Source organism: Musca vetustissima, unplaced genomic scaffold (assembly GCF_032173495.1).
Source record: "Musca vetustissima isolate MV318-11 ecotype Yass unplaced genomic scaffold, APGP_CSIRO_Mvet_v1 utg9424, whole genome shotgun sequence".
NCBI lineage: Eukaryota > Metazoa > Arthropoda > Insecta > Diptera > Muscidae > Musca > Musca vetustissima.
The window spans coordinates 30,311-52,167 of NW_026887200.1; the positions used below are offsets into that span (position 1 = coordinate 30,311).

Sequence of the window (21,857 nt, forward strand, 5' to 3'; positions counted from 1 at the left end):
CAGCATTGATAAGAAGTACAAGAACAAGCGCCAATTTTGGCTCCCGCTGGCACCCGAAATAAGCTCGCCTTCGAATAATTCGCAAAACACCACAACAACCACCATAGCAGCTTGCTAAACAGCAGTATCAATTAGGACATTAGCCTTGATAGCGTATTTTTAATGAATTCTGGTGTTTAGTTTGTGAGAAAAAAATAAATCTGCAGGATAAGAGAAAAAGAGACTTCCAAAAAATCCCATAAAACCAGAGGGGAGATACAAACAAGCTCCCTTGGTTGGAAAACAAGTCACAAAATATTTTGTTTGTGAATGATTAAACAGTTTTTTTTAACTCAAATCGACAAATCGTTTGGAATAACTCAATTTGTGTTGGAAAACCACTGAGTTTCCCCGCAAAAAAAAAAAAAACAACAACAACCAAAATCCAACCCTACCCCCCACATCTAAGAGACTGAGGGTGTTGTTGAGTTTTTGTTCGACCACCGAAATGATGACACCCACAACACCACCTCCATCGTCGTTGATGACAACAACCCTGGCAACAGCCAGCAACACTTTGTTAACATCCTTAATAAACATGGCAAATATAACAAGTTCCTCCTCACCCGATTCCGCCGCCATGCAGACTGGCCTCAATTCCAGTGGCAGTAATGTCGTCTTCAGTAGTGGTGGCAGTAGCGCCAGCATCCTTCGACGCCATAGTGGGAGCGGGAGTTACCACCATCAGCAGCAGCAACAGCATCACAAACATCTGCCGCCACATCAGTCTTCGTCGCCCCACCACAATCTCATACACATTGCCGAGGATACCAATTCGAAATATTTAAATTTTGTGGCCAATGGTCTGTTGGATAGCAGAGGTGTTGTTCCGGCTGCTGCCGCCATCGGTGGCGGCTCTGGCAGTGCCCTGGAAATTGGCCACATGGACGACCCATTTAGTATAAGTAATTTTGGCAATATCGGTGGTCCGAGCGATGGCGGCGGTGTCGTTAGTCCAGTTTTTGTGGCCAGCCTTGGCACCGACATCACCGGCAGCGGTAGTGGCGGTGGCAGCAGTTCAGTAGTTCCTATCGATGCCCTCAGCGAGTCGCATTTAACATTTGTCATCGTCAAATGTTTTATTATCGGTTTCATCATACTCGCTGCCATACTTGGCAACATGCTGGTTATTGTATCCGTCATGCGACACAGGAAATTGCGGTAAGTTGTCATGGTGCACCAGCACCACTACAGTTTCGCTTGTTACCAAAAAATATATATTTGTATCTTTATGTAGTTTCTTTTTTTATTTTCTTGTTTATGATTCCATTTCATTGTTTGTGTCATACGTCTGTGTGTGTGTCTGCATGTGGCAATGAATGTTTTTAATGATATGTCAAGTTTTGTGGGAGAATTTTGTTTGTAACCACTGGAAACATTATTTCTGAAAAATAATAGAATTTTGAAGGGAAATTAAAAAAAACGGTAGATTTCGTTAGGAAATTATTTTTCTTACGAAAATATGATTATCTTGCTCTAAGGATATATCTACCACAGTAATCAGCTTACGATTTGTTTCCCTTGGGTTGTAGTTAGATGCACTATAGGTCGTATAAGTGTTCGCATTGAATAATTCTAATACGTATACGCAACATGTGCGAATTGAGTTATGAACAGAGTTCAGTTGTTTAGTCTTGTATGTGTGTATGTATTGCATGTATTATCTTCAGATTCGCTTCAGATTTAGGTATCGCTCGTCGTCCGTTTGACTTAAATGGTGCACAAAGCTTCAAAGGTTTGCTCAATAGAGACCACATTTTGCATATCGTAATGAACTGTATTTACACAAGTTTGGTTGAAATCGGTTCAGATTTAGATATAGCTCCTGCTAGTTTTAAATGACATCTCCAAATAAAGATATGTTTTCACCCAAAATTCCCAAAAACGTTTTTATCATCCCCAAGTAAGCCCCTATAATAACAAATACTGTTATATTAATTGTCTTTGAATTTTTTCCAAGAGTATTTTTTCATCTTACTCGGCCAGTTGCTGTTGCTTGTGCATCTTCCCGTGTGAGATTAGTGGTATGAGCATTCCATAAATTATATGGTCGTATTTCTTTTTTGAAAAAACAAAAAATTATCTTTTTTTTATGGTTTATTGTCAGTTACGTCTTTTTAACATAATTTTTTATACCCTTAGTTTTATGCCTCATCAAAGTATTTACAATAGACTCGATGTTTCTTTGGACCAAAAATGTCCGACGGTCTATCTGGTCGGCTGTGCGCACGATAACTCTCGAAGGGAGTATCCGATTTTACCCAAACTTTGCACATCGTAATATTTCTAACAAAACTTAGTTCTCCAAATGGTAAAAATTGTGCTAAAAACTAATTTTATAATATCATGCGAACGGACTATTCGAGTTGAACCAATTTTACCAAGACTACATCAAGTTCCAATATGATCCACTGCTTTTGATACCTCCCCCACAAAGTATAAAACTTTTCAATATATATAAATCCAATATCAGGCCAAAGGAATGTCCGATTTGAACCAAAATTTGCATAATCTATTTTTTACCAGGCTTAGGTCATATCCGAAGAAGGTCACAAATAAAATGGTCACAAATAAAAAAAAATAGCTGGCTTGTGACAGAACTTTCGTTCCATAAGCCGAGCTTAAAAAACGCTTTCAAGGCGCGTCGGTCTTTTGCGCAGTTTTTCCAATATTAAAGACCATATTCGCAATGTTGTCTTCCACATGGCTTTTCCATCTTATTCGTGGCTTTTCCCTTCTGCGTTAACCATCTGCTGGTTCGCTTTTATATGCCTTCTGGGCTGGGGCATCTTCATCCATTTTCACCTAGCCAACGTAGTCGCTGCAGCTCAATACGTCTAACAATGTCGATGTCCGAGAATAGCAGGAACAACTCATGGTACATTCGACGTCGATATTCACCGTCAACGCAGATCGGCCCATAGATCTTTCGGAGAATTTTTTCTCCAACACTCCAAGAGCTGCCTCACCTGCTTGCGTAAGTACCCATGCTTTAGATCCATATAACAGCACGGGTAGTATAAAGCGTTTTGTAGAGTGTGAGTTTGGTCTGGCGGGATGTGGCCTTGCTTTTCAGTAGCTTGCTCAGACCATAGTAACATCTATTGGCCAACACTATCCTTCTCTGAATTTCAAAACTGATGTCATTCGTTTTATTTATGGCGGTACCAAGGTATATAACATTTTTGACTACCTCGAAACTGTACTTCTCAAGTTCCACAGATCCACTTTGGCACACTGATTGTTCGAAAGCCTGTACTAGGCGATTAGAATGTCTTTACCAAGCCTAGATCAAGTCGGATGGTGGGACCGGTCGGTCCTCTTCTTTTGGAACCTACCCCACAAAGGGTAAATATTTTATAATTTTGTAAATTTTATTTGAAGCGAATTGAATAACCGATTTAATCGACATTAAATCCGAAACCTCTGTGATAAAAATGTATAAATGTGTAATAAAAGCTGTGTATAATTCCGAAGACCTCCGCAAGCCATATATAGGGTATATATCTGTCGGCAACACCGACTGACACTTTTTACTTGTTCTGAAACAAAAAGACGTAACTACAATACTTTTTGGACGCCAAAGTGCACCAGTAATTATCCGATTGAAACGAAATTTTGTGAAATTTTAATTCTGTAGGGATGATATGAACAACGCCGAAAGGTTTGTGTCAAGTTGTATTCAAATCGGTGCAAATTTATTTCTATATTTCTCATACATACTTTTTTTCGATTTCAGCTTCGGCGCTTTTTAGAGCTCTATATCTCAGTAGTTATTCAAGAGATACAAACATTTTCTGAGACTAAATTCATATTTTTCTGAGACTTTCACAGCCAAAGGCGTGGATGTTTTGAAATATTTTTCTGAGACTATCAGAGCCAAAGCCGTGGATGTTTTAAAATATTTTTATGAGACTATCTGAGCCAAAGGCGTGGATATTTTAAAATATTTTTATGAGACTATCAGATCCAAAAAATGTGTTTAGAGACAACAAAGCCTAATTTTTTAAGTAGCATTTAAATTTCATGACCTAATGTCTTGAAAACTTTAGCATCACTTTTCTATATACCGTTGGAAAGAGCATTGAATGGGCTTTCTGATGTATCAGTTTTGACCCTAAATATATTGAAAATATCAATATATGGTCCCTAACGACAGAACCTACTGTACGAAAACGGGTGGGAGTATGCCACATTTCATATACCGTTGGAAAGAGCATTGAAAGGGATTTCCAACGGTGTATGTACATTTAGGGCCATAACCGATATTCTTTATGGTACTCTTTGCGACTACCAAACATCGTTCCCCATTATTCTCTAAAAAATCCAAGTCCATTAAAGTTGGATTTTCCTTAGTTTTATGGGTCGATTACGGATGGTAACCATAGTTTAGTGGCGTTTCCAGTTGCCAAATTTGAATTATGAAGGGCAACTGTTGTCAACTTCAATTGCTTCAAATAGAATTTTTCGGCAACCATTTATTTCTGGTTGCTGTTTATAATAACTGAACTTTGTAGGCTTCCCATAATGACTAATATTACTACAAAAGAAAAATTTGAGGTCCTTATTGCCCGGATGGAAGCTCACCCAAATGTAGCACGCGGCGTGCGGACTTTTGCTCAAACCAAATCCACTATTGATGATGTGTGGAAGACCTTAACTACTATGGCCCACCAACGCGCATTCCAAATGAATGGCAGAAAGTGGCGAACATCTTCTTTTAGGTTCATGATATGTAGGTGTGTTCATCAATACATCCGACAACACCCTGGAACTTTGTTTTCGAATAAAAAAATTTATTCTTCCCTTTTTCCTCCTCCGTTAATTTGGATACAATCCAAATTTTACCAAATCCATGCCAAGGTTGAAGTCATTCCTATGGGACTTTTGAAAACTTCCCTCCACAAAAAGCATCAGAGCTGCACACATTGTTAAGAGTGGAGGAATTGCTGTTGACCGCCAGTCTTTTCGGAAATCAGGGTTTAAGGCTTCATCTATGTACACAACACATCTTTTGGTAGTCGAAAATACGCCTTGAAGCTATTATGAGCAGTTGATTGAACATTTCTCTAAACGTCAGCATCTACTCTCTCTTAAATGCCTTCTAATAAATTACACACCTTGAACATAATTTTCATCATCAAAAAATAGTTCCACTGAACTTATCATCACATATAATTAGTTTTTCTGAAATATTTTATTCATTTTTTTTTTTGTTTGTTTACAATATTTCTAGTTGTAGAAATGTCAAAACAGTATTATCGACAGCAACTGGGAAAAGTTGGTATTCATAATGTTAAGTTTTATTTCAATTGCGTTGCCAGTTAAACTCGCAACTGGAGTTTGGTTGCTTTCCATAATGGACCCATTAATGTTTTCAATGTATATAAATTCAATATCTTGCAAAACCTTTTATCTTTACCAAGTCTACATAAAGTCCGATGATGGGAGCCATCAGCCCTCTCCTTCTGGTACCTCCCTCACAAATGGTAAATATTTTATATACTTGTAAATTTAATTTGGAGCCAATTTTATAGCTGATTTGATAAACATTAAAACCGAAACCAAAACCAAGCAAAGACAACCTAATATGTTAACAAAACATGTATACAGAGTCGGATCATCGGTCCGCTCCTGTGTTATATATTTGTGACATATATTTTTTCTTAATTCAATATCAAAAAATTAAATGTCCGATTTGATTTAAGCTTTGTAAATCGTAATATTATCTACTACTTCTATTGGTCAATTTGGTGTGGTCTAAACATGGCAGACCTTAATATTTATCATAAATATAGATTACGTGTAATTATCGGATTTATAGGTTCATGATATGTGGTAACTCCCAAACAAACTACTACTACTTTTAAAGAATTATAAGTTTTACCACAAATTCTCCAACATGGCACTATTTTTTAATTCCCTAGATCCCTGCAAACCATGAGCTGAGGGTATATATTTGTTGACAACACCAAACAGTAAAATGGTGTGTGGGCATAATATGATGTCTTCTACCTCAAAAACACTAGTTTCAGTATAGCCCCATATAACGGTACTACCCAATACTCGAAATGAATTGACTGTAATTTGGTATTTTGGATTCTCATTGTGTGGTACGTCTCCTTCCAAAAAATGATTAATATTGACCCATGTTTCAGGGTGTCCCCCCATAAAACGGGATCTTCCAGTGTTGCATATTTTGGAGACAGAATATGAAACGTTTTCCAACCAATTTGGCTGTAATTTTGTATTTTGTGTTTTCATTGTATATCACATTTCCGTACTAAAAATTTTTAACATTGACCCATGTTTAAAGGTACCCCCTAATTTGGAGATTTTTATGACGTTTTTCAGTCAAATTGGCTCTGAATTATAATTTTGGATTATAATAGCGGTACCACCACATCTCCGCACTAATATTTGCTAATATTGACCCAAGTCGGTATTTAAAAAAAATTACACGTTTTTTAACCGAATTGGTTGTAATTTGGTATTTTTTATTCTCATTGGCTGTTAAATCTCAATAAAAATATCAATATTCATATCCGTTTTATTATAGCCCCATATAACGGTAGCTCCACCATTAGATATTTAGAGAATTTCAATTATCTTTTTCTTACGCATGTTTAGGTCCTATCATAACATGAATTTTTGCCTAGAAGCCCCCTTTTTTTGGGGGGAGGGGTGTGTTTTCACGTCACGCCCACATCTTCCAATATTTTTGTTGGTTAGTTGGATTTTGTTGGTTTCTTTTCATAGAAAATTTCCCAATTTCAGAATAAACTTACTAGAAAAGGTTGTTCTACATTATCTATGCAAACGCGGGTTCTTAGATGCAAAAAGGTTTTCTCGATGAAATATAAATCCATGTATTTATATAGTACACTCCCCACATTTTTAATCAATGTGACGATTTTTTTTTCCAATTTAAGGATGAAATACCTCTTGATAAAAGATATAAAGGTCCCATTCGATATTCAGTACATAGAAGCTCCTATCCTAATTTAATTTAAATATTTTATTACCAAAACTGGGCAAGCATTTCGCTAATAAACTTTGAAAACTAATTTCAATTACAAATTATTCTAAATTCATTTTCTTGCAATCAATTGAAACATTTGTTTGTCATGCCTTCCAAGGCTTCATTATCATTGAATTGGAAAAGTCGACTTTGTCAAATTTCAATTAAAAAACTTTGATATTACAATGAGAAAAATAAATTTCATTTTTGACATTGACAACAAGTTATTCATAATTGCTATACAAAATATTGTATGACATAAATTTAAAATATAGATAATTCGGAGGGAGGAAGCATTGAGTATTTTCTATTTTAAAAAAACAAATACCAAAATATGCAGCAATATCATTAATAACAATTCCAACAGGATTATATACTCGCAATTTAAATATTTTCGGAAATAAAATCCCTTGATAGTCGTTCATTATTTGAACGACCATAGGCAATTTTGTGTGAAAATTGAGGAGCATCAATTTGTATGTCTCCTATCGATTACATGCAAACCTTCATCACTTAACTACCTACCTGCCTGCCAGAAGTGATAAGTTGGTGATGTCCCAAAAAAAATGTTACATTATAGCACTTCAATGATGATGATGATGCCTTGGGTGGTTACACACGTTCAATTCTAATCAATCATTAGGTATTGCAATGTAGCAAAATGCCCTTCGGCCCTCTTGAATTATAATGACATTATTTTTGCGAAAATATTTTAAAATACCTTATTTTGAAAAATTACATAAAAAGAATTTAAAAAAGGACCACCATCATTTGATTGTAATAATGTGACAAGTGGGCACACAAGAATCGCTTTAATAAATTACTTTAATTTTTGCACCCAAAACCCAAAAAAGTATATATAAATATATATATAGCATGTCATTTTTATTCTAGTGATAAACATTTAACAAGGCATCGCCCAATTCCCCCTCCCTCTCATCAGATTTTGTGTTAGTGAAACTAAAACACAAAACAGCAACAAATCTCTTGAAGACAACTGAAATGGAATGAATTTGTCAAATGTTATTCATGTCGCAAAAAAGGTTCATTCGTTCGTTCGTTCAGTCAGTCAGTCTAACATGTAAACAAATAGTCAGACAGACAGAGAAACAGAAAAACAAACAACTAAATGAACAACCAAAATTAACATATCTATTTTTATTCGTGACATTTACGGACATAATTAATTGCTTAAATATACCTTAAGGGTACTTTGTTTGTTGTTGCCCCTGCTGCTTTGAGACCACTTGTGTATGGCCGTATTTTCACTTTAAATATTACTTCTTTAATGGAAATGCTTATCAAGTCCGTATTTTTGGGTTATTTAATGAGATTTTCACTACATTAAACTGATTAAATTTTGTAATCAATTATTTAACCTTTTAACGAGGACAAATGTGATATTTTATACATTTTATATTTTTAGTAGTTCGAGAAGCAGGATTCTATACGTGGTTCTATATAAATTTTGTTCTGCATAGAAGTTTTTATCCATGTAAGAACCCCTACATACTTCACTTAGCTGGCTTGTTACAGAACGGTTGTTCCATAAGAAGAGCTTAAAAAAAGATTTCCAAGCGCGTCGGTCTTGTGCGCATCTCCTCCAATTTGAAAGACCACGTTCCAAGATTTTTTTTTCTACTCGGCCTTTCCATTTGATTCGTGGCCTTCCCCTTCTACGGGAACCATCAGTAGACTCGCTTTTATATGCCTTTTGAGCTGGGGCATTATCATTCATTCGCTCAATATGGCCTAGCCATCGTAGTCGCTGCAGTTCAATACGTCTAACAATGTCGATGTGCGCAAATAAATTGTAAAGCTCGTGGTTCATTCGAAGCCGATATTCACCGTCGGCCCGTATATCTTTCGGAGTACTTTTCTTTCAAACACCCCAAAAGCTGTCTCATCTGCTTGCGCAAGTACCCATGCCTCAGATCCCTATAACAGCATGGGTAGTATCAGCGTCTTGTAAAGTGTGAGTTTGGTCTGGCGGGAGTTGGCCTTGTTTCTAAACAGCTTTCTTAGACCATAGTAGCATATGCAGGCCATCACAATCCTTCTCCGAATTTCAAAACTGATATCATTTTATTTTTGGTGTTTTACTCATTGGTAATATTTCCGGACTTCATTCTGACTCCTGTACATCTCGATTTGCTCACGCTCACTTTTTTCTTGTTCATTCTTCTTTTTTCTGAAAACACGTTTCTCCTCTCTCTCTCTCTCTCTCTCGTTTTCTCCCGATAATTCTCCATCACATTACGTGTTGCTACTGTCTGCAGGGTTGCCCTATACGCTGCGTTTTTCACATCAGTAGCATTACGACACTCCTGATCGTACCATGGGTTTCATGTAAGAACCCAGAATTCTAAAATACAGCCTCTTCGAAGGGAAAATGGGGTTAAAATCTTCAAAATGTCGTGAAAACCTGGAGCTATACCGAAATCGTCTAGAGAGTTGTTGTTGCTCATCTTCCCAAATCCCGAAATATTCACTTACCGATCTTTCAGTTGGAAAATGCAGCCGAAACGCATTGAAAATACGGAAAGTGGGCGGAACTTATATAGAGGCCATACTAAAACACGGTCCTATATTAATCATTTTCTGCATAGTTCCATGTCAGTCTTCAAAAACTCGAAATTTCAAATCGCAGACACTATGGCGAGAAAATGGAGAATGATTTTTTAATGGGGGCTATGTCAAAACATACACATATGTTGTTCACTTTCTGCTTAGATATATCCCAGTAATGTCAAATTAAAGATTTTCCATTGGATAAGTGGATCCGGTATAACCCATTTCCAATACCAAAAAAACCTAAATCGACGCAGATTTTTATTCAGCTTATTCATCATTTATAGATGTGGTCTCCGACATCTTCGAGTCGATTTTAAAATGTCGAAGGGAGTAACGGATTTGATTCGTAACATTTCTTCACAACAGTAATCACGTTAGATACCTCATTCTGGTATATCCCCCATTCGCTTCAATTTCTCTAAATTCCAAATGGGTTAATCAGACTACGACTACCCATTGCCGCAACTCTCTGCACCAAAACCAATGAGCGGAGCAGTATAGTCGGACGGGGCCGACCATATGATACCCTACACAACTTCCACGAAAATCTAATTTTCTATGGTTCGGTATTCTGAGCTTGGGCAATATTTAGCGATATTTGCACCCCTAGCTCTTCTAATTACTTGTCCAGACCCCCCTATAGTGGCCTATAGTATACAAGTAGCATTTTTTTTATTTGATGCTTTGGGATATGTTATTGCTAATGGTACTTATATATATTTATTTTAGTAACACCTATAATGTAAATAAAGGCTGGGAAGACAACTCAATTCAATTCGAATTAAGATTTTAGAATTAAAATTCAGGTTATGTTTTGCAATGTAATATATTATGTTTGGCCATGAAGGCTTTGTATTACAATATGAATAAATAAATAAATAAAATAAATAAATCGACTCATAAAAAGTTTCCGGGTCACTTCATCCCAATATCATTATCTGATCATCACCGAAAATTATATGCGTTGTCCATGACCATACCTGGATCCTCATGGAGAATTTCAAAGCGATCCGCGATATATTTCCGCCCTCTAGTGTGGTAATGGGTTACTAAATAATATATGAATACGTAAGGACCTGTAAATATTTAAGTGTAACTCCCACATCCGAGTACACACGACAATGCAATTGGTATCAATTTAATGTTAAACCACTCCTCTTGGATATACTATCAACTTCTCGGTTCTATGTCCCTCAGAAGTAAGTATATACGCCATAGAATACAAATTTTGTCATTTTCAACACAAAAGTCTGGGTCCATTTGACCCGTTAAATATTGACCAATCTTTATCAAAACAGGCATGCTTATTCTTTGGCCTGATCCCCTTCTCCATGCAAAAATTCGCGGTGTTTGGGCCATAATTGCGGCCTCTGGAGCAACCAGAAAAACCGACAAAAATAAAGTTTTTGGTCCATTTCATCACCAAAATATTAACCGATCTTTTCCAAAAACAATAGGGGTCTTCATTAGCCAGAACCCGTCCTACATGCAAATTTTCTATCAATTTTAAATCGGTTTGATAACAGAAATCCGGAAATAGGGTGTATTGTAGTGTTGTATCAGTGATTCAATATAGTAAATACACATAATTATTTACCCAATTACCCGAGTATTTACCCACTGTCCATCTCTAATCATGGCGCATAATTACTTTGCTCAAATGGCGCGTTACTTCATTATTGATTTCCCTTTTTAAGGACAATCCCACACGGCCGCCTGGCTTTCTCCCAATCAAAACAGGATAAATCTAATTGATTATGTGGTGATAGACGAAGGCATTCATCCAATGTTTTTGACGTTCGACCGATCCGAACAGCGAATATCGATTCGGATCATTACCTTGTAGCAGCTAAGGTTGGTACTAGTCTTAATGTAGCAGCAAGCGAAAAGATGTAAATTCAACAGTAGCAGAAACATAGTCCGCTCAACTTACCCACCTGTTTGAAGAAAACACTCCTTATTCCGATAATAACATAGAAAAACAATTGCACAGAATTGCTCAAAGCAACACTTGGTTACCAAAGACCACCATCAAAAAACCCATGGTACGATCGGGAGTGTCGTAATGGTACAGATGTGAAAACAGCAGGTCAATCCGTAGCAACATGCGATGAAGCTACCGGGAGAAAAAGAAGAGAGGAGAAACGTATTTTCAGAAAAAATAAGAAGAATGACGTGAGAACAAGATGAACTTAAACAAACATCAAACCGAAGGCACATCCTCCTGTGGAGATAAAGATGGAAACCTGGTGACCTGTATCTGTCACCAGAGAGTGTTGAAAACCTTTAATAAACATTTTGCAAAGCTTCTGGTATCAAATAGTAACGGTGAAGAAAATACCCCAGAACCAAAAAGGGATGACGGTATAGATTGCATACCACATAGTCAAGATGTAGTCAGAAGATGAGACTGAAGAGTAATAAAGCAGCAGGTGAACAGAAATGACACTCTGTACACCAAACAACACATGTTGCTCGCCTACGCTGATGGCATGGACATAATGGGTCGGACATTGCGAGCGGTAACAGCCACCTTTTAACAAATTGAGAAGGAGTCAGCCAAAGTGGGTCTGGCAGTAAACGGCGAGAGGACCTAGTATCAACGCGCAAGACGTCCAGTAGACTCGGACCAACTGTGTCACTTGAGAACTACAGCTTCGAGGTAGTTAACTATTTTATACACCTCGGTAGCGCTATAAATAAAACTAATAACATCAGCTTTGAAATCCTGAGAAAAATAGAGTTTCCCAACAGATCCTACTTTAGAAACAACGCCACCTACCGCTAGACCAAAAACACGCTCCACAAGACGCTGACACTACCCGTGCTGTTATGTGGACCTGAAGCATGGGTGCTTGCGCAAGTAGATGAGGCAGCTCTTGGAGTGTTCGAGAGAAAAGTTCGCCGAAACATCTATGGGCCGATCTGCGTTGACGGTGAATATCGCCGTCGAAGGAACAGGAATTGTACCATCTATTCTCGCACATCGACATTGTTAGACGTATTCTGCTGCAGGGACTACGTTGACTATGTCATGTTGTGACCACATGCCCCAGTGCAATAGGTATATAAAAGTGAATTCGATGGAAAGATCATGTGAAGGCAACATATCCGAACATGGCCCTTCAAAAGAGAAGAGTTGCGCAAAAGACCGACGCGTCTAGAAATATTTTTTTTTTTAAATTCGGCTTATGGAACAAATGTCACAAGCCAGCTAAGTAAAAAACATAATGTGCATCAAATTGTCCAAACGCTTCGAAGGCATTAAATCGCACGATCTAGGCAGTCAATTGACCGGGTCCCAACGTGATATCAAATATTGACCAAATTCGGCTCTCAATATGTCTATTATTAGAAGTACTGCGAGACAGGTGGCAACGTCTTGTTGAAAACGCATGTCATAGATGTTAAGCTCTTGCAGGTTGTATAAAAAATCTATCTGGTAAGTGCTACTACCATTCACAGTTAAGTTACGATTCGCTACTTATTTGAAGATGAATGGCGGCCTCGCACTTTGACTATTTCTGGATGCATTTGTAGCTTTTGCAATGCGTTTGGCTGATCTTTACTCCAAAATCGACATTTTTGCTTATTGAGTGAATTTTCTCCCATTCACAAGAAATTCTGCGTTGCGGTAGGTCGATTTCTGCTTCATTTATTGCACCAGCTGTATTTTTAAATGATTTCCACCTAAAAAAATGTCCACGTTTTTTAGTAACAGAGGGTCAATTACTGCGAACGGCGACGCCCAATTTTTGCGAAATGTATAGCCGCTTCGGTGGATGGATTTAAACTGCTAATGCCATAAAAAAATGAAAGCTGAAAGGCAAAAATTAATATATTAAGAAAAAAGGATACAAATCAAATTTTTGAATTTCTTGGAAAGTTTTTTCCCACAATTGAAAAAATAATTACAGCACTATTCGGGGTAACACAAATGTAGAGGGAATTTGACTTATATACTGCCTTTATGCACTGCAATGCTCCCAGAGACAACATTTTAGGAATCTAAGACCAATTACAGGCGATGCATTCTCTTCATGGGTTGGTATGAAATCTATAGCTTATCGGCTTTATATTGATCCTGGTACATTCGTCTGTATGTGTCAACCAGTGTTAAAACCAATATAATTAATTTTTGGTGGATATTTTCTGCCCAATATAAATTCAAAATATAAAATTTAAGCCACTTGGGCTGAAAACTTGCCTAATGTCACCAAAACAACGAGTAATGGAGGGATTACCTCGAAACATGGTCCCATATTCATAATTTTTGGTGGTAATTACAACGAATTCGGTTGTAAAACTTAATTGGACTTCCCTAAAAAGTTACCCAATATCGAAAATTTTTAGTAGGAAAAAGATTCAGGCAGAACCCAAAATACCAAATTTCAGTCAATAAGGTTCATAAACTTTCCCAAAGCCTCAAAATGTCATATATTGTGGGGTACCATTATATGGGCCCATCCTAAAAAGGATCAATATATCCCATTTCCTATACCGAAAAACTTAGCAATCTATGTGCAAAACTTCAAAGCTCTGTGTTCAATATTGCGAGCTGTATCGTTAATCAGGCTGACCTGACGGACATAGCTAAATCGACATAGAATTTTGTTCTGATAAATAACAATTGGAGTCTATAAAGCATTTTTAAGAAATACAGATTCTTTATTACCTATAATCAAAGTTATTTTTATACATTTATTAGCACTTTTAAACATGTTTAGCACTTTCTAGCATTTTTATCAACAACGTTTTCTTATATTTTTCACATTTTCACAGACATAATTTTCAAATATTATTTTCTCCTCAAATGTATAATTGTATGTATCCAATGAATTCCAAATACATTAACCAGCTCACAATTGTATAAAATCTTGAAAACAGCCTGCTGGAAATCTCTCTTCCACAAACAGAAAAACTTTAATTACTTTGTTTGGGTCATTAGCAGAGACAAAACCTTTAATGCCAATTTATGTTTCAGTCATAACTTGTTGTTTTTGCTAAGTATGTGGGCCTACCTTTTACCAAAATGAGATACATGACATATCATGCTGTGAATTTATATAATAATCGCAGCATGTCCATATGGTTGGTTTGTTATGTGGCTGTGTGTGTGACTGCCAACCTGCCTGTGGTAAAGGAAATATGTTTAGGTTAAAAGCTTTTGGTTTGGCCAAACAAAACTTTTTCCAAAAATCGGTTTATCACATGCTTGCTTGTGTGTGTTCGTAAATGTGTGTCTGTTGTTCGTATGTGTGAATAAGTACCATAATGAATATGCTTTAATAGACTTTATGGCTTTGCTTTGTTTCTGTGCTGTTGTTTTGGCTTTATTAATAATATTGTGGTTAATTTTGATTTATGGCCATTTTATGATAATTTAAATTCTGTTGTTGTCGTCGTTGTTGTTATCGTTCGGTTCGGTTCTGGTGGTTACTGTTATGTTTAGTGGTTGTCATCGTTGTTTTAGCTGGCCTTTTGTGTAGTGGTGCTTTTTGCAGGTTTGGTTGGTTATATTGCGGGTCTTTGAATAACTTTATTTGTTGTTATCACATGTTTGTTGGGTGTGCGTATGTGTGTTTTGGTATCTGGCTGATGATGTATTGATATTAAATTTTTACTGGACAGTTGTCTTTTTTTTTTTTTTTTTTGCTTTGGTCTTTGGCGCCTCTTTATCTACCAGCCATGCATGACAACATGTTTTTGGTTTTTCGTCCTTTACAAAAAGCCACGCAAGCAATTTCGTGTAGGACATTAATTAAAACTGTTGATTTTGTTGTGATTTATGTAAATTACTTCAAGAAAATGAATTGCCTACATTGAACTGAGGGGTAGTAGGTAGATGGCTTTAAGTTATTTTATGTGTTTATTTGTTGATGACACTTTGCTGATAGCTGCAAAAGACGACAATATTTATTTTCGAATGATTAATAATTTAATTTATAAATATTTTAGTTTTGTAGGGAAGTTAAAGACATTTTTATAGTTGATAAATTAATGCAGTCAATAAGACTAAGCCAAATGCACATTCAACACACAATGCGACGAAATACAATGTTTTTGTGTGAGAATTTTTGTTCCTGTTCTTCATACAGAAGCACTTAAATCATTTATCATAGAAGCACTTAAATCATTCTTATTTTTAAAAAATAAAAAATTTCCCAATTTAACATTCACAGCAAAACTAGTGATGCAACTATGATAGATATGCTAAAAATGTTGAAATATACCGATTTTTTCCAGACAAAGTCCTTAAAATACCTTAACTTGAACCAAAAATTCGAAAGGATAACTGTTCATAAATACCGAAAATATGGGGTAGCGTTTTGAATGTACATCTCATGAAGGAATTCAAAAGGTACCATGATATAGGAGATATATAAAAACTATACGATTACATGTACTTTTTATACCCTCAGCTTTATGGCTAATGAGGGTTATACACTTTGCTATGGTAAAAATATTGGATTTAGACTCCATGTTTCTTTGGACAAAATCATTATCGCACAGTTTACAGTCGTTTTACAAATGTCCGCCCGTCTCTCCAGCTGCCTGGTGCGCACAATAACTCTCAGAGGACATAACAGTTTTTATCCAAATTTGCACATTGTAATATTTCTTCCAAAATTTAATACAGTTAGAAGATAGGAAATATCAGTCCACTTCTTCTGGTACTTTTTCCATAAAATGGTCAAATTTTTTTTTTTTCAAATATCATGCGAACGGACTATCCAAACTTCACATAACCAATTATGTATAGAAAGCCTGGATCAAGTTTGAAAATTGTACCCATTTTTCCACAACTTCTGGTTGCCTTCAACAGAGGGGGTAAACATTTTCAATTATTATAAATCCAATATTATATATCGGACATCCCGATTTGATTCAAACTCTGCACATCGTAATATTTCTTTCAATCACAAATCAAGTTTGAAGTTGGGGATAATGTGTCTACTCCTCGTACCTCCCCACAAAAAAGGGCAACATTTTGCTGACAATTAATTTTATTAAATCATGCGAACAAAGAAATCGATTTAAACCAAACCTTGCACAGCATCGGAATATTTCTTTCAACCACAAATCAAGTTTGAAGTTGTTAATAATGTGTCTACTCCTCGTACCTTCCCCACAAAAAAGGGCCAAATTGTGCTGAAAATTAATTGTATTATATTATGCGAACAAAGAAATAGATTTAAACCAAACATTGCACAACCTAATACTTTAACCCAACATGTATTATTTTTGATGGGACTTATCGGTCCACTGTTTCTAGTAGCTCTCCTCAAAGGGTATACATTTTTAAAACTTACTAATTTTATATGAGTCTAGCAGAATATCCACAACTTTTCCCATTTTAATATGTTTACTTTACATAGATCAATTTCGGATCCCTCCTTCTGTTACCTCCCCATAAAGTGTCAAAATTTTCAAAATTTGTAAATTTAATTCGATTTAACCCATTGTTTGCACATCGTAGTAGTTTACCAAACCTACATTAAATCCGAAGATAGAGTCTATAGAACAACCTCTTCCACATAAGGTTAATTCTTTCATAAACACATTTGGGAAATTACAAAAATCTTTTAAATTCCTTGAAGCTGAGGTTTGCAAGGTTATAACTCGCGAAATATGAAGATATTGCATATAATTTAAATTAATTTCTATAAAATGAAGTGTTCTTGTCAAAATCTTAAAATATTGGTAAAAAATAATAAGTTTGGTGGAAGCTGTGATGGTGGTAATGTAAAAAAATGGGTGAAAATGTTTTGAAGCCAACGAGTTTTTTGTGTTCGTTCCTGATTTGTGGCTAAACTACACAACGCACGCACATGTGATCAGTGACTAAGTTGCAGAATATGGTTCTAATGTATGATTTTTCGATATAATCACTGCATTCAACCAAACAGGATGTTGACAATTTGAAGCCGGATTTTCGGTGTTTTTTGAATTTTTCTTATAATTAGGATGCGAATCCAGATAATGGACTAAACTAATTATAGGATTGTAGAACTCGTGATTTTGCTTCGTTTAGTGTATATCTAATGAATGTGCTTACTGTAGCATCTTTGGAATTGGGTTCCAAAGACGAAAAATTGGTGCGTAAATTTTTATAAAAAACATATTTTTTGAGTCTAAAATTAAGAAAGTCCATTCAAATTCCGTGGAACCACGCATTTTTTACGTGCCGGATCTAATGAGTCCATCCATGTTCAATTCCGCCCAATAAAACGGCGGATATAGGTATTTTGAATGTGGGAAAAACTGCAAAAACTTATTTTGACAAATTCGCGTAAATAATCGCGGTTTTCTTCGAATTAAGTTTACATGCATTTACGCTTGTATTGTCAAATTCGCGAATCTGTGTGGAAATAGGTCAAAAAAACCTTCGATACGCGAATAATATGCGCATTTTATCCAAAATTGATTGTGGAGGCACATCCGCGGTTCTTAACCGATCCTTTTAAAATAGGTGTCCTTTTGTGTATTTTCATAGGAGATTACTGAAATCGGATGCGCATAAAAATCGTATGCACGTTGCGTGGTTTTTAGACATTTTAGAGTTTTTGCATAGTAAAGTGCATCGAGCGGCACACTTTGACCGCTAAATTAAACATTGACAAATTAATAATTATTGAAAGACATTAATTCGGTTTATACGAAAACCGCATGCGCAACCACTGATTTCCACGAACACGCGAATTGCATGCTTTTCAATATTGATCATTTTTATGTATTGTAAGTGCAATATATTTAGCCATTAATGACGCTGAAACTCTTATCAGATGAATCTACCGATATTTAACAATCATCTAAAAGAATTTGCAGAAGAAAGCGTCGTATATTTTAGAAGATTAAGGCAAAAACGTATCCTCTTAACCATACTAAAAAATCGAAAATTCAAAAAAAAATTGTTTTATTAAATTCGCGAATTACAACGAATAGGAATCCATTTAATTTATATTTGAAATACAAGATTTAAAACCCCTATAACTTTTGTGCGCAGCATCCGAATTTGTGAACGCAGAACAGATTTCTAATCAGCATAATTTTCTTAACCTATATACCAAAAATCATAAATGTGCTCGCCAAAAAATTTTTCAAATTTTTTTTAATGAAATTTTAAAAGAATTTTGTAATTTCTCATATATTCTTGATCAGAATAAAATTCTATATCGATTTACGCAAGTCCGTCTGTCAATCCGTCTGTTTTGGATTCGTTTTTCAACCGAATTGTCTGTAATTTGGTATTTGGTTTTGGTATTTTTTGACACGCTTTTCAATACAATTGACTGTCCGCACTAAAACTTATTACCGACATCTAGTCCACTAACGCTAGTCCCACTATTAGATATTTTGAGAATTTCAATCGCCTTTTTCTCACGTATTTTTAGGTAAGTCCAAGGCTCTATCATAAACATGAGTTTTCTCCTAGGAACCCTCATTAATTTTGGATATTTTGATTGTCATCCTCATGGTGGAGGGTATAAAAAGTAATATCGTTTTTTATTTGTTATATTTATATTTCAATACGACAAAAATTCTGCTCGTCATAATATTGATTTTAGACCCCAAGTTTATTAGGACAAATCAATTTCAGACAATTTGGATGATAGTCTGTACGATCCGTTAAATGCAATATAACATTTTCACAAACCAGGATCGATATATAATATGGGACTCATCGGTCCACTCCTTCTGGTAACTTCCTAGCACAGGCTCAACGTTTTGAAAACTTAAATTTTACCTAAAGCGAATGGAGTATGCGATTTGATATTTGTTGTCTGAACCTATCAGACCTTAATATTTTCTAGCTTTTTGTGTAGTGCAATTATCGTAAATATATCCATCATATCTGGTATCTTCCCCACAAAAGTCGTTATTAGTATATAATACATACGATATCTCATAGGGTATATATGAGGGTATACCTTTACCACTTATTTCCTTGTTAGATATAAATTCCATTTAACGACACCGCTAATTTCTACCAGAATAGGTAAACAGTTTCCTGCCAAATGAGTAATTCCCCTCAGATATAACAATCGTATGTCAGCGTTATTCCAATCTTCGAAACAATTCCCAAAGACGGACTATTCGATTCGAACCAAACTTTGCCAAGCCTAGATCAAGTTCGAAGATGGGATATATTGGTCTCCACTCCTTCTGGTATCTTCCCCACAAATGATCATAATGTTCAATACTTATAAATCCAATATTATGCGATTTGAACCAAACATTGCACAAGCTATTATTACACCTAGATCAAGTTCGGAAATGGGATCCGTTGATACTCTCCTTCTAAGACCTCCCCCACAAATGGGGGAGATAAATTTAAATTTAATTTGAAGTCAATTGAATTGCTGATTTAACAACAATAAATCCGAAACCTCTTAGATAAAAACGTATACGTAACGTTGATACTCTCCTTCTAAGACCTCCCCCACAAATGGGGGAGATAAATTTAAATTTAATTTGAAGTCAATTGAATTGCTGATTTAACAACAATAAATCCGAAACCTCTTATATAAAAAGCGAATAATTAAAACGGTTTGAAGACCTCCGCAAACCATAGGCTGAAGGCAAACCGACAGACACTTGTTTTTAATTACATTGAATTTATATACAAGTTTTCTACTTAGAATTATATTGGGTTTTAGTAGTACTATTTATTGTCCTTGGGAGCTTTATATTTCAATCTTTACTGTAATACCTTCTTATTTGTGGTCGGCTGGTATGAAGGTAATGGGTTAGCTCGTTAGTATTTTGCTAGTCACTGTCGGTTCGAAAAAGGATCTGTATGGAAAAAGTGAAACATATATGCGAACCAATATGAAGTGAATGAGAATTATTGTGTACTTCAAGAAAGGTAGTTGCTTATAAATGCATTGACTTTGAAGAACACAAGTAATTATGCATGGCTTTAGGTCAACTATTAGTTTTCAATTGCTATTAAACGATGTTGCAGGTTGTCTTTAATTGGAGTAATGAAAAAATGTGAAACGGCAAGGTTACAATATTTTCGGCATACCAAACGTTTACACGATCTAAAATGGATTGTAATTGGTGTTTTCGAAATTTACAAACATAAAGAATCTTTAGAGCCAAATCATTGTAGTTTCACATAAACACATTTATTATTATTCCTCCTCGTAAAAAATATTGCTTTCAATGAAATGACAACTGAAATTTATATTTGGATTTGTATAAAATACTCGTTACATCGAGATTCTACTGCCTGCATAAATAACATTGTGCATGGAGGTGGACTTGTATATTTTGAACCCAGAGGAGCAAATTCGCCCAGTGTCTCTGATTTATGGCGAGATGCATTTTTTGTTATTCATGAAGAAAAATCTCCGGGCTATTGCAGTTAATTTTTGCGATGATATATCTTCAGTTAAATAAAATTAATACTGCTTCTATCTCTACTCTTTGTGCGTCATATTTGTCCTTATAAGATTTTAAAATTCGAATATAACAGATCGATGCTGGTATTTTTTCAGCGTCTTTGTCCAAATTTTCCAATTTTTGCTCAAAATTTTTCCAAACCTAATATATTTCGAATTAAATATTTTAATATTTATATAGGTATTTTAATGTAACTTCACATAAAAGTAATTATGCCCAAAATGAACCCATTGTAAGAATTATTTGTACGATTTAAAGAACTCTCGGATTATTCTGAAATATTTACCATAAACATATGTCATTATTTCAGACGCCTTAATACAATTTATGCCGAAATTAAATAAAAAAATCTGAACACAAATCTTAAAAGTTATTACTATTTTATGCATTATATGCAGTTCGAAGAGTTTTCTGTTCGACGTTGCGTATACGCGTTGCCTATATTCATGGGTAACACGTATACGACCTATACAAACTTAAGCTATTTTGAAAAATTAGGGGTATTCTATGTAATATGTAATATTAATTGCTAGTATTAATCGTTAGTAATTCATTCATACTTCATACTTAAAAGTCTTTAAGTATTTAAATTTCCTTTATCCTGTATTGAACATTTAAATTCTCTCTCATACTTTAAGAAATCAATTATCCATATGCCACACACAGTAATTTTTCCCCACTGCACACACACACTCACACAATACAACCTCCATTTACCTCATCGGAATACAACGATAATCCCCCTGACTTACACATACACAAAACAATTTGTCACTTGACTGTCGTTTTTTGTAATTTTCTGAGGCTTGCA

General features: G+C 35.5%; 1 protein-coding gene across 1 annotated transcript in view; it reads left to right on the forward strand.

Moving 5' to 3' along the window:
- The first annotated feature begins 1,032 nt into the window (after positions 1 to 1,032).
- The window catches only part of LOC133334798 (octopamine receptor beta-1R), a 77,187-nt gene continuing 56,362 nt past the window's right edge, over positions 1,033 to 21,857 (forward strand). The window contains exon 1 of the mRNA XM_061543116.1: positions 1,033 to 1,200. Within this exon, the coding sequence (XP_061399100.1) occupies positions 1,160 to 1,200 (41 nt within the window). The 5' untranslated portion in view covers positions 1,033 to 1,159. The remainder of the gene's footprint in view (positions 1,201 to 21,857) is intronic.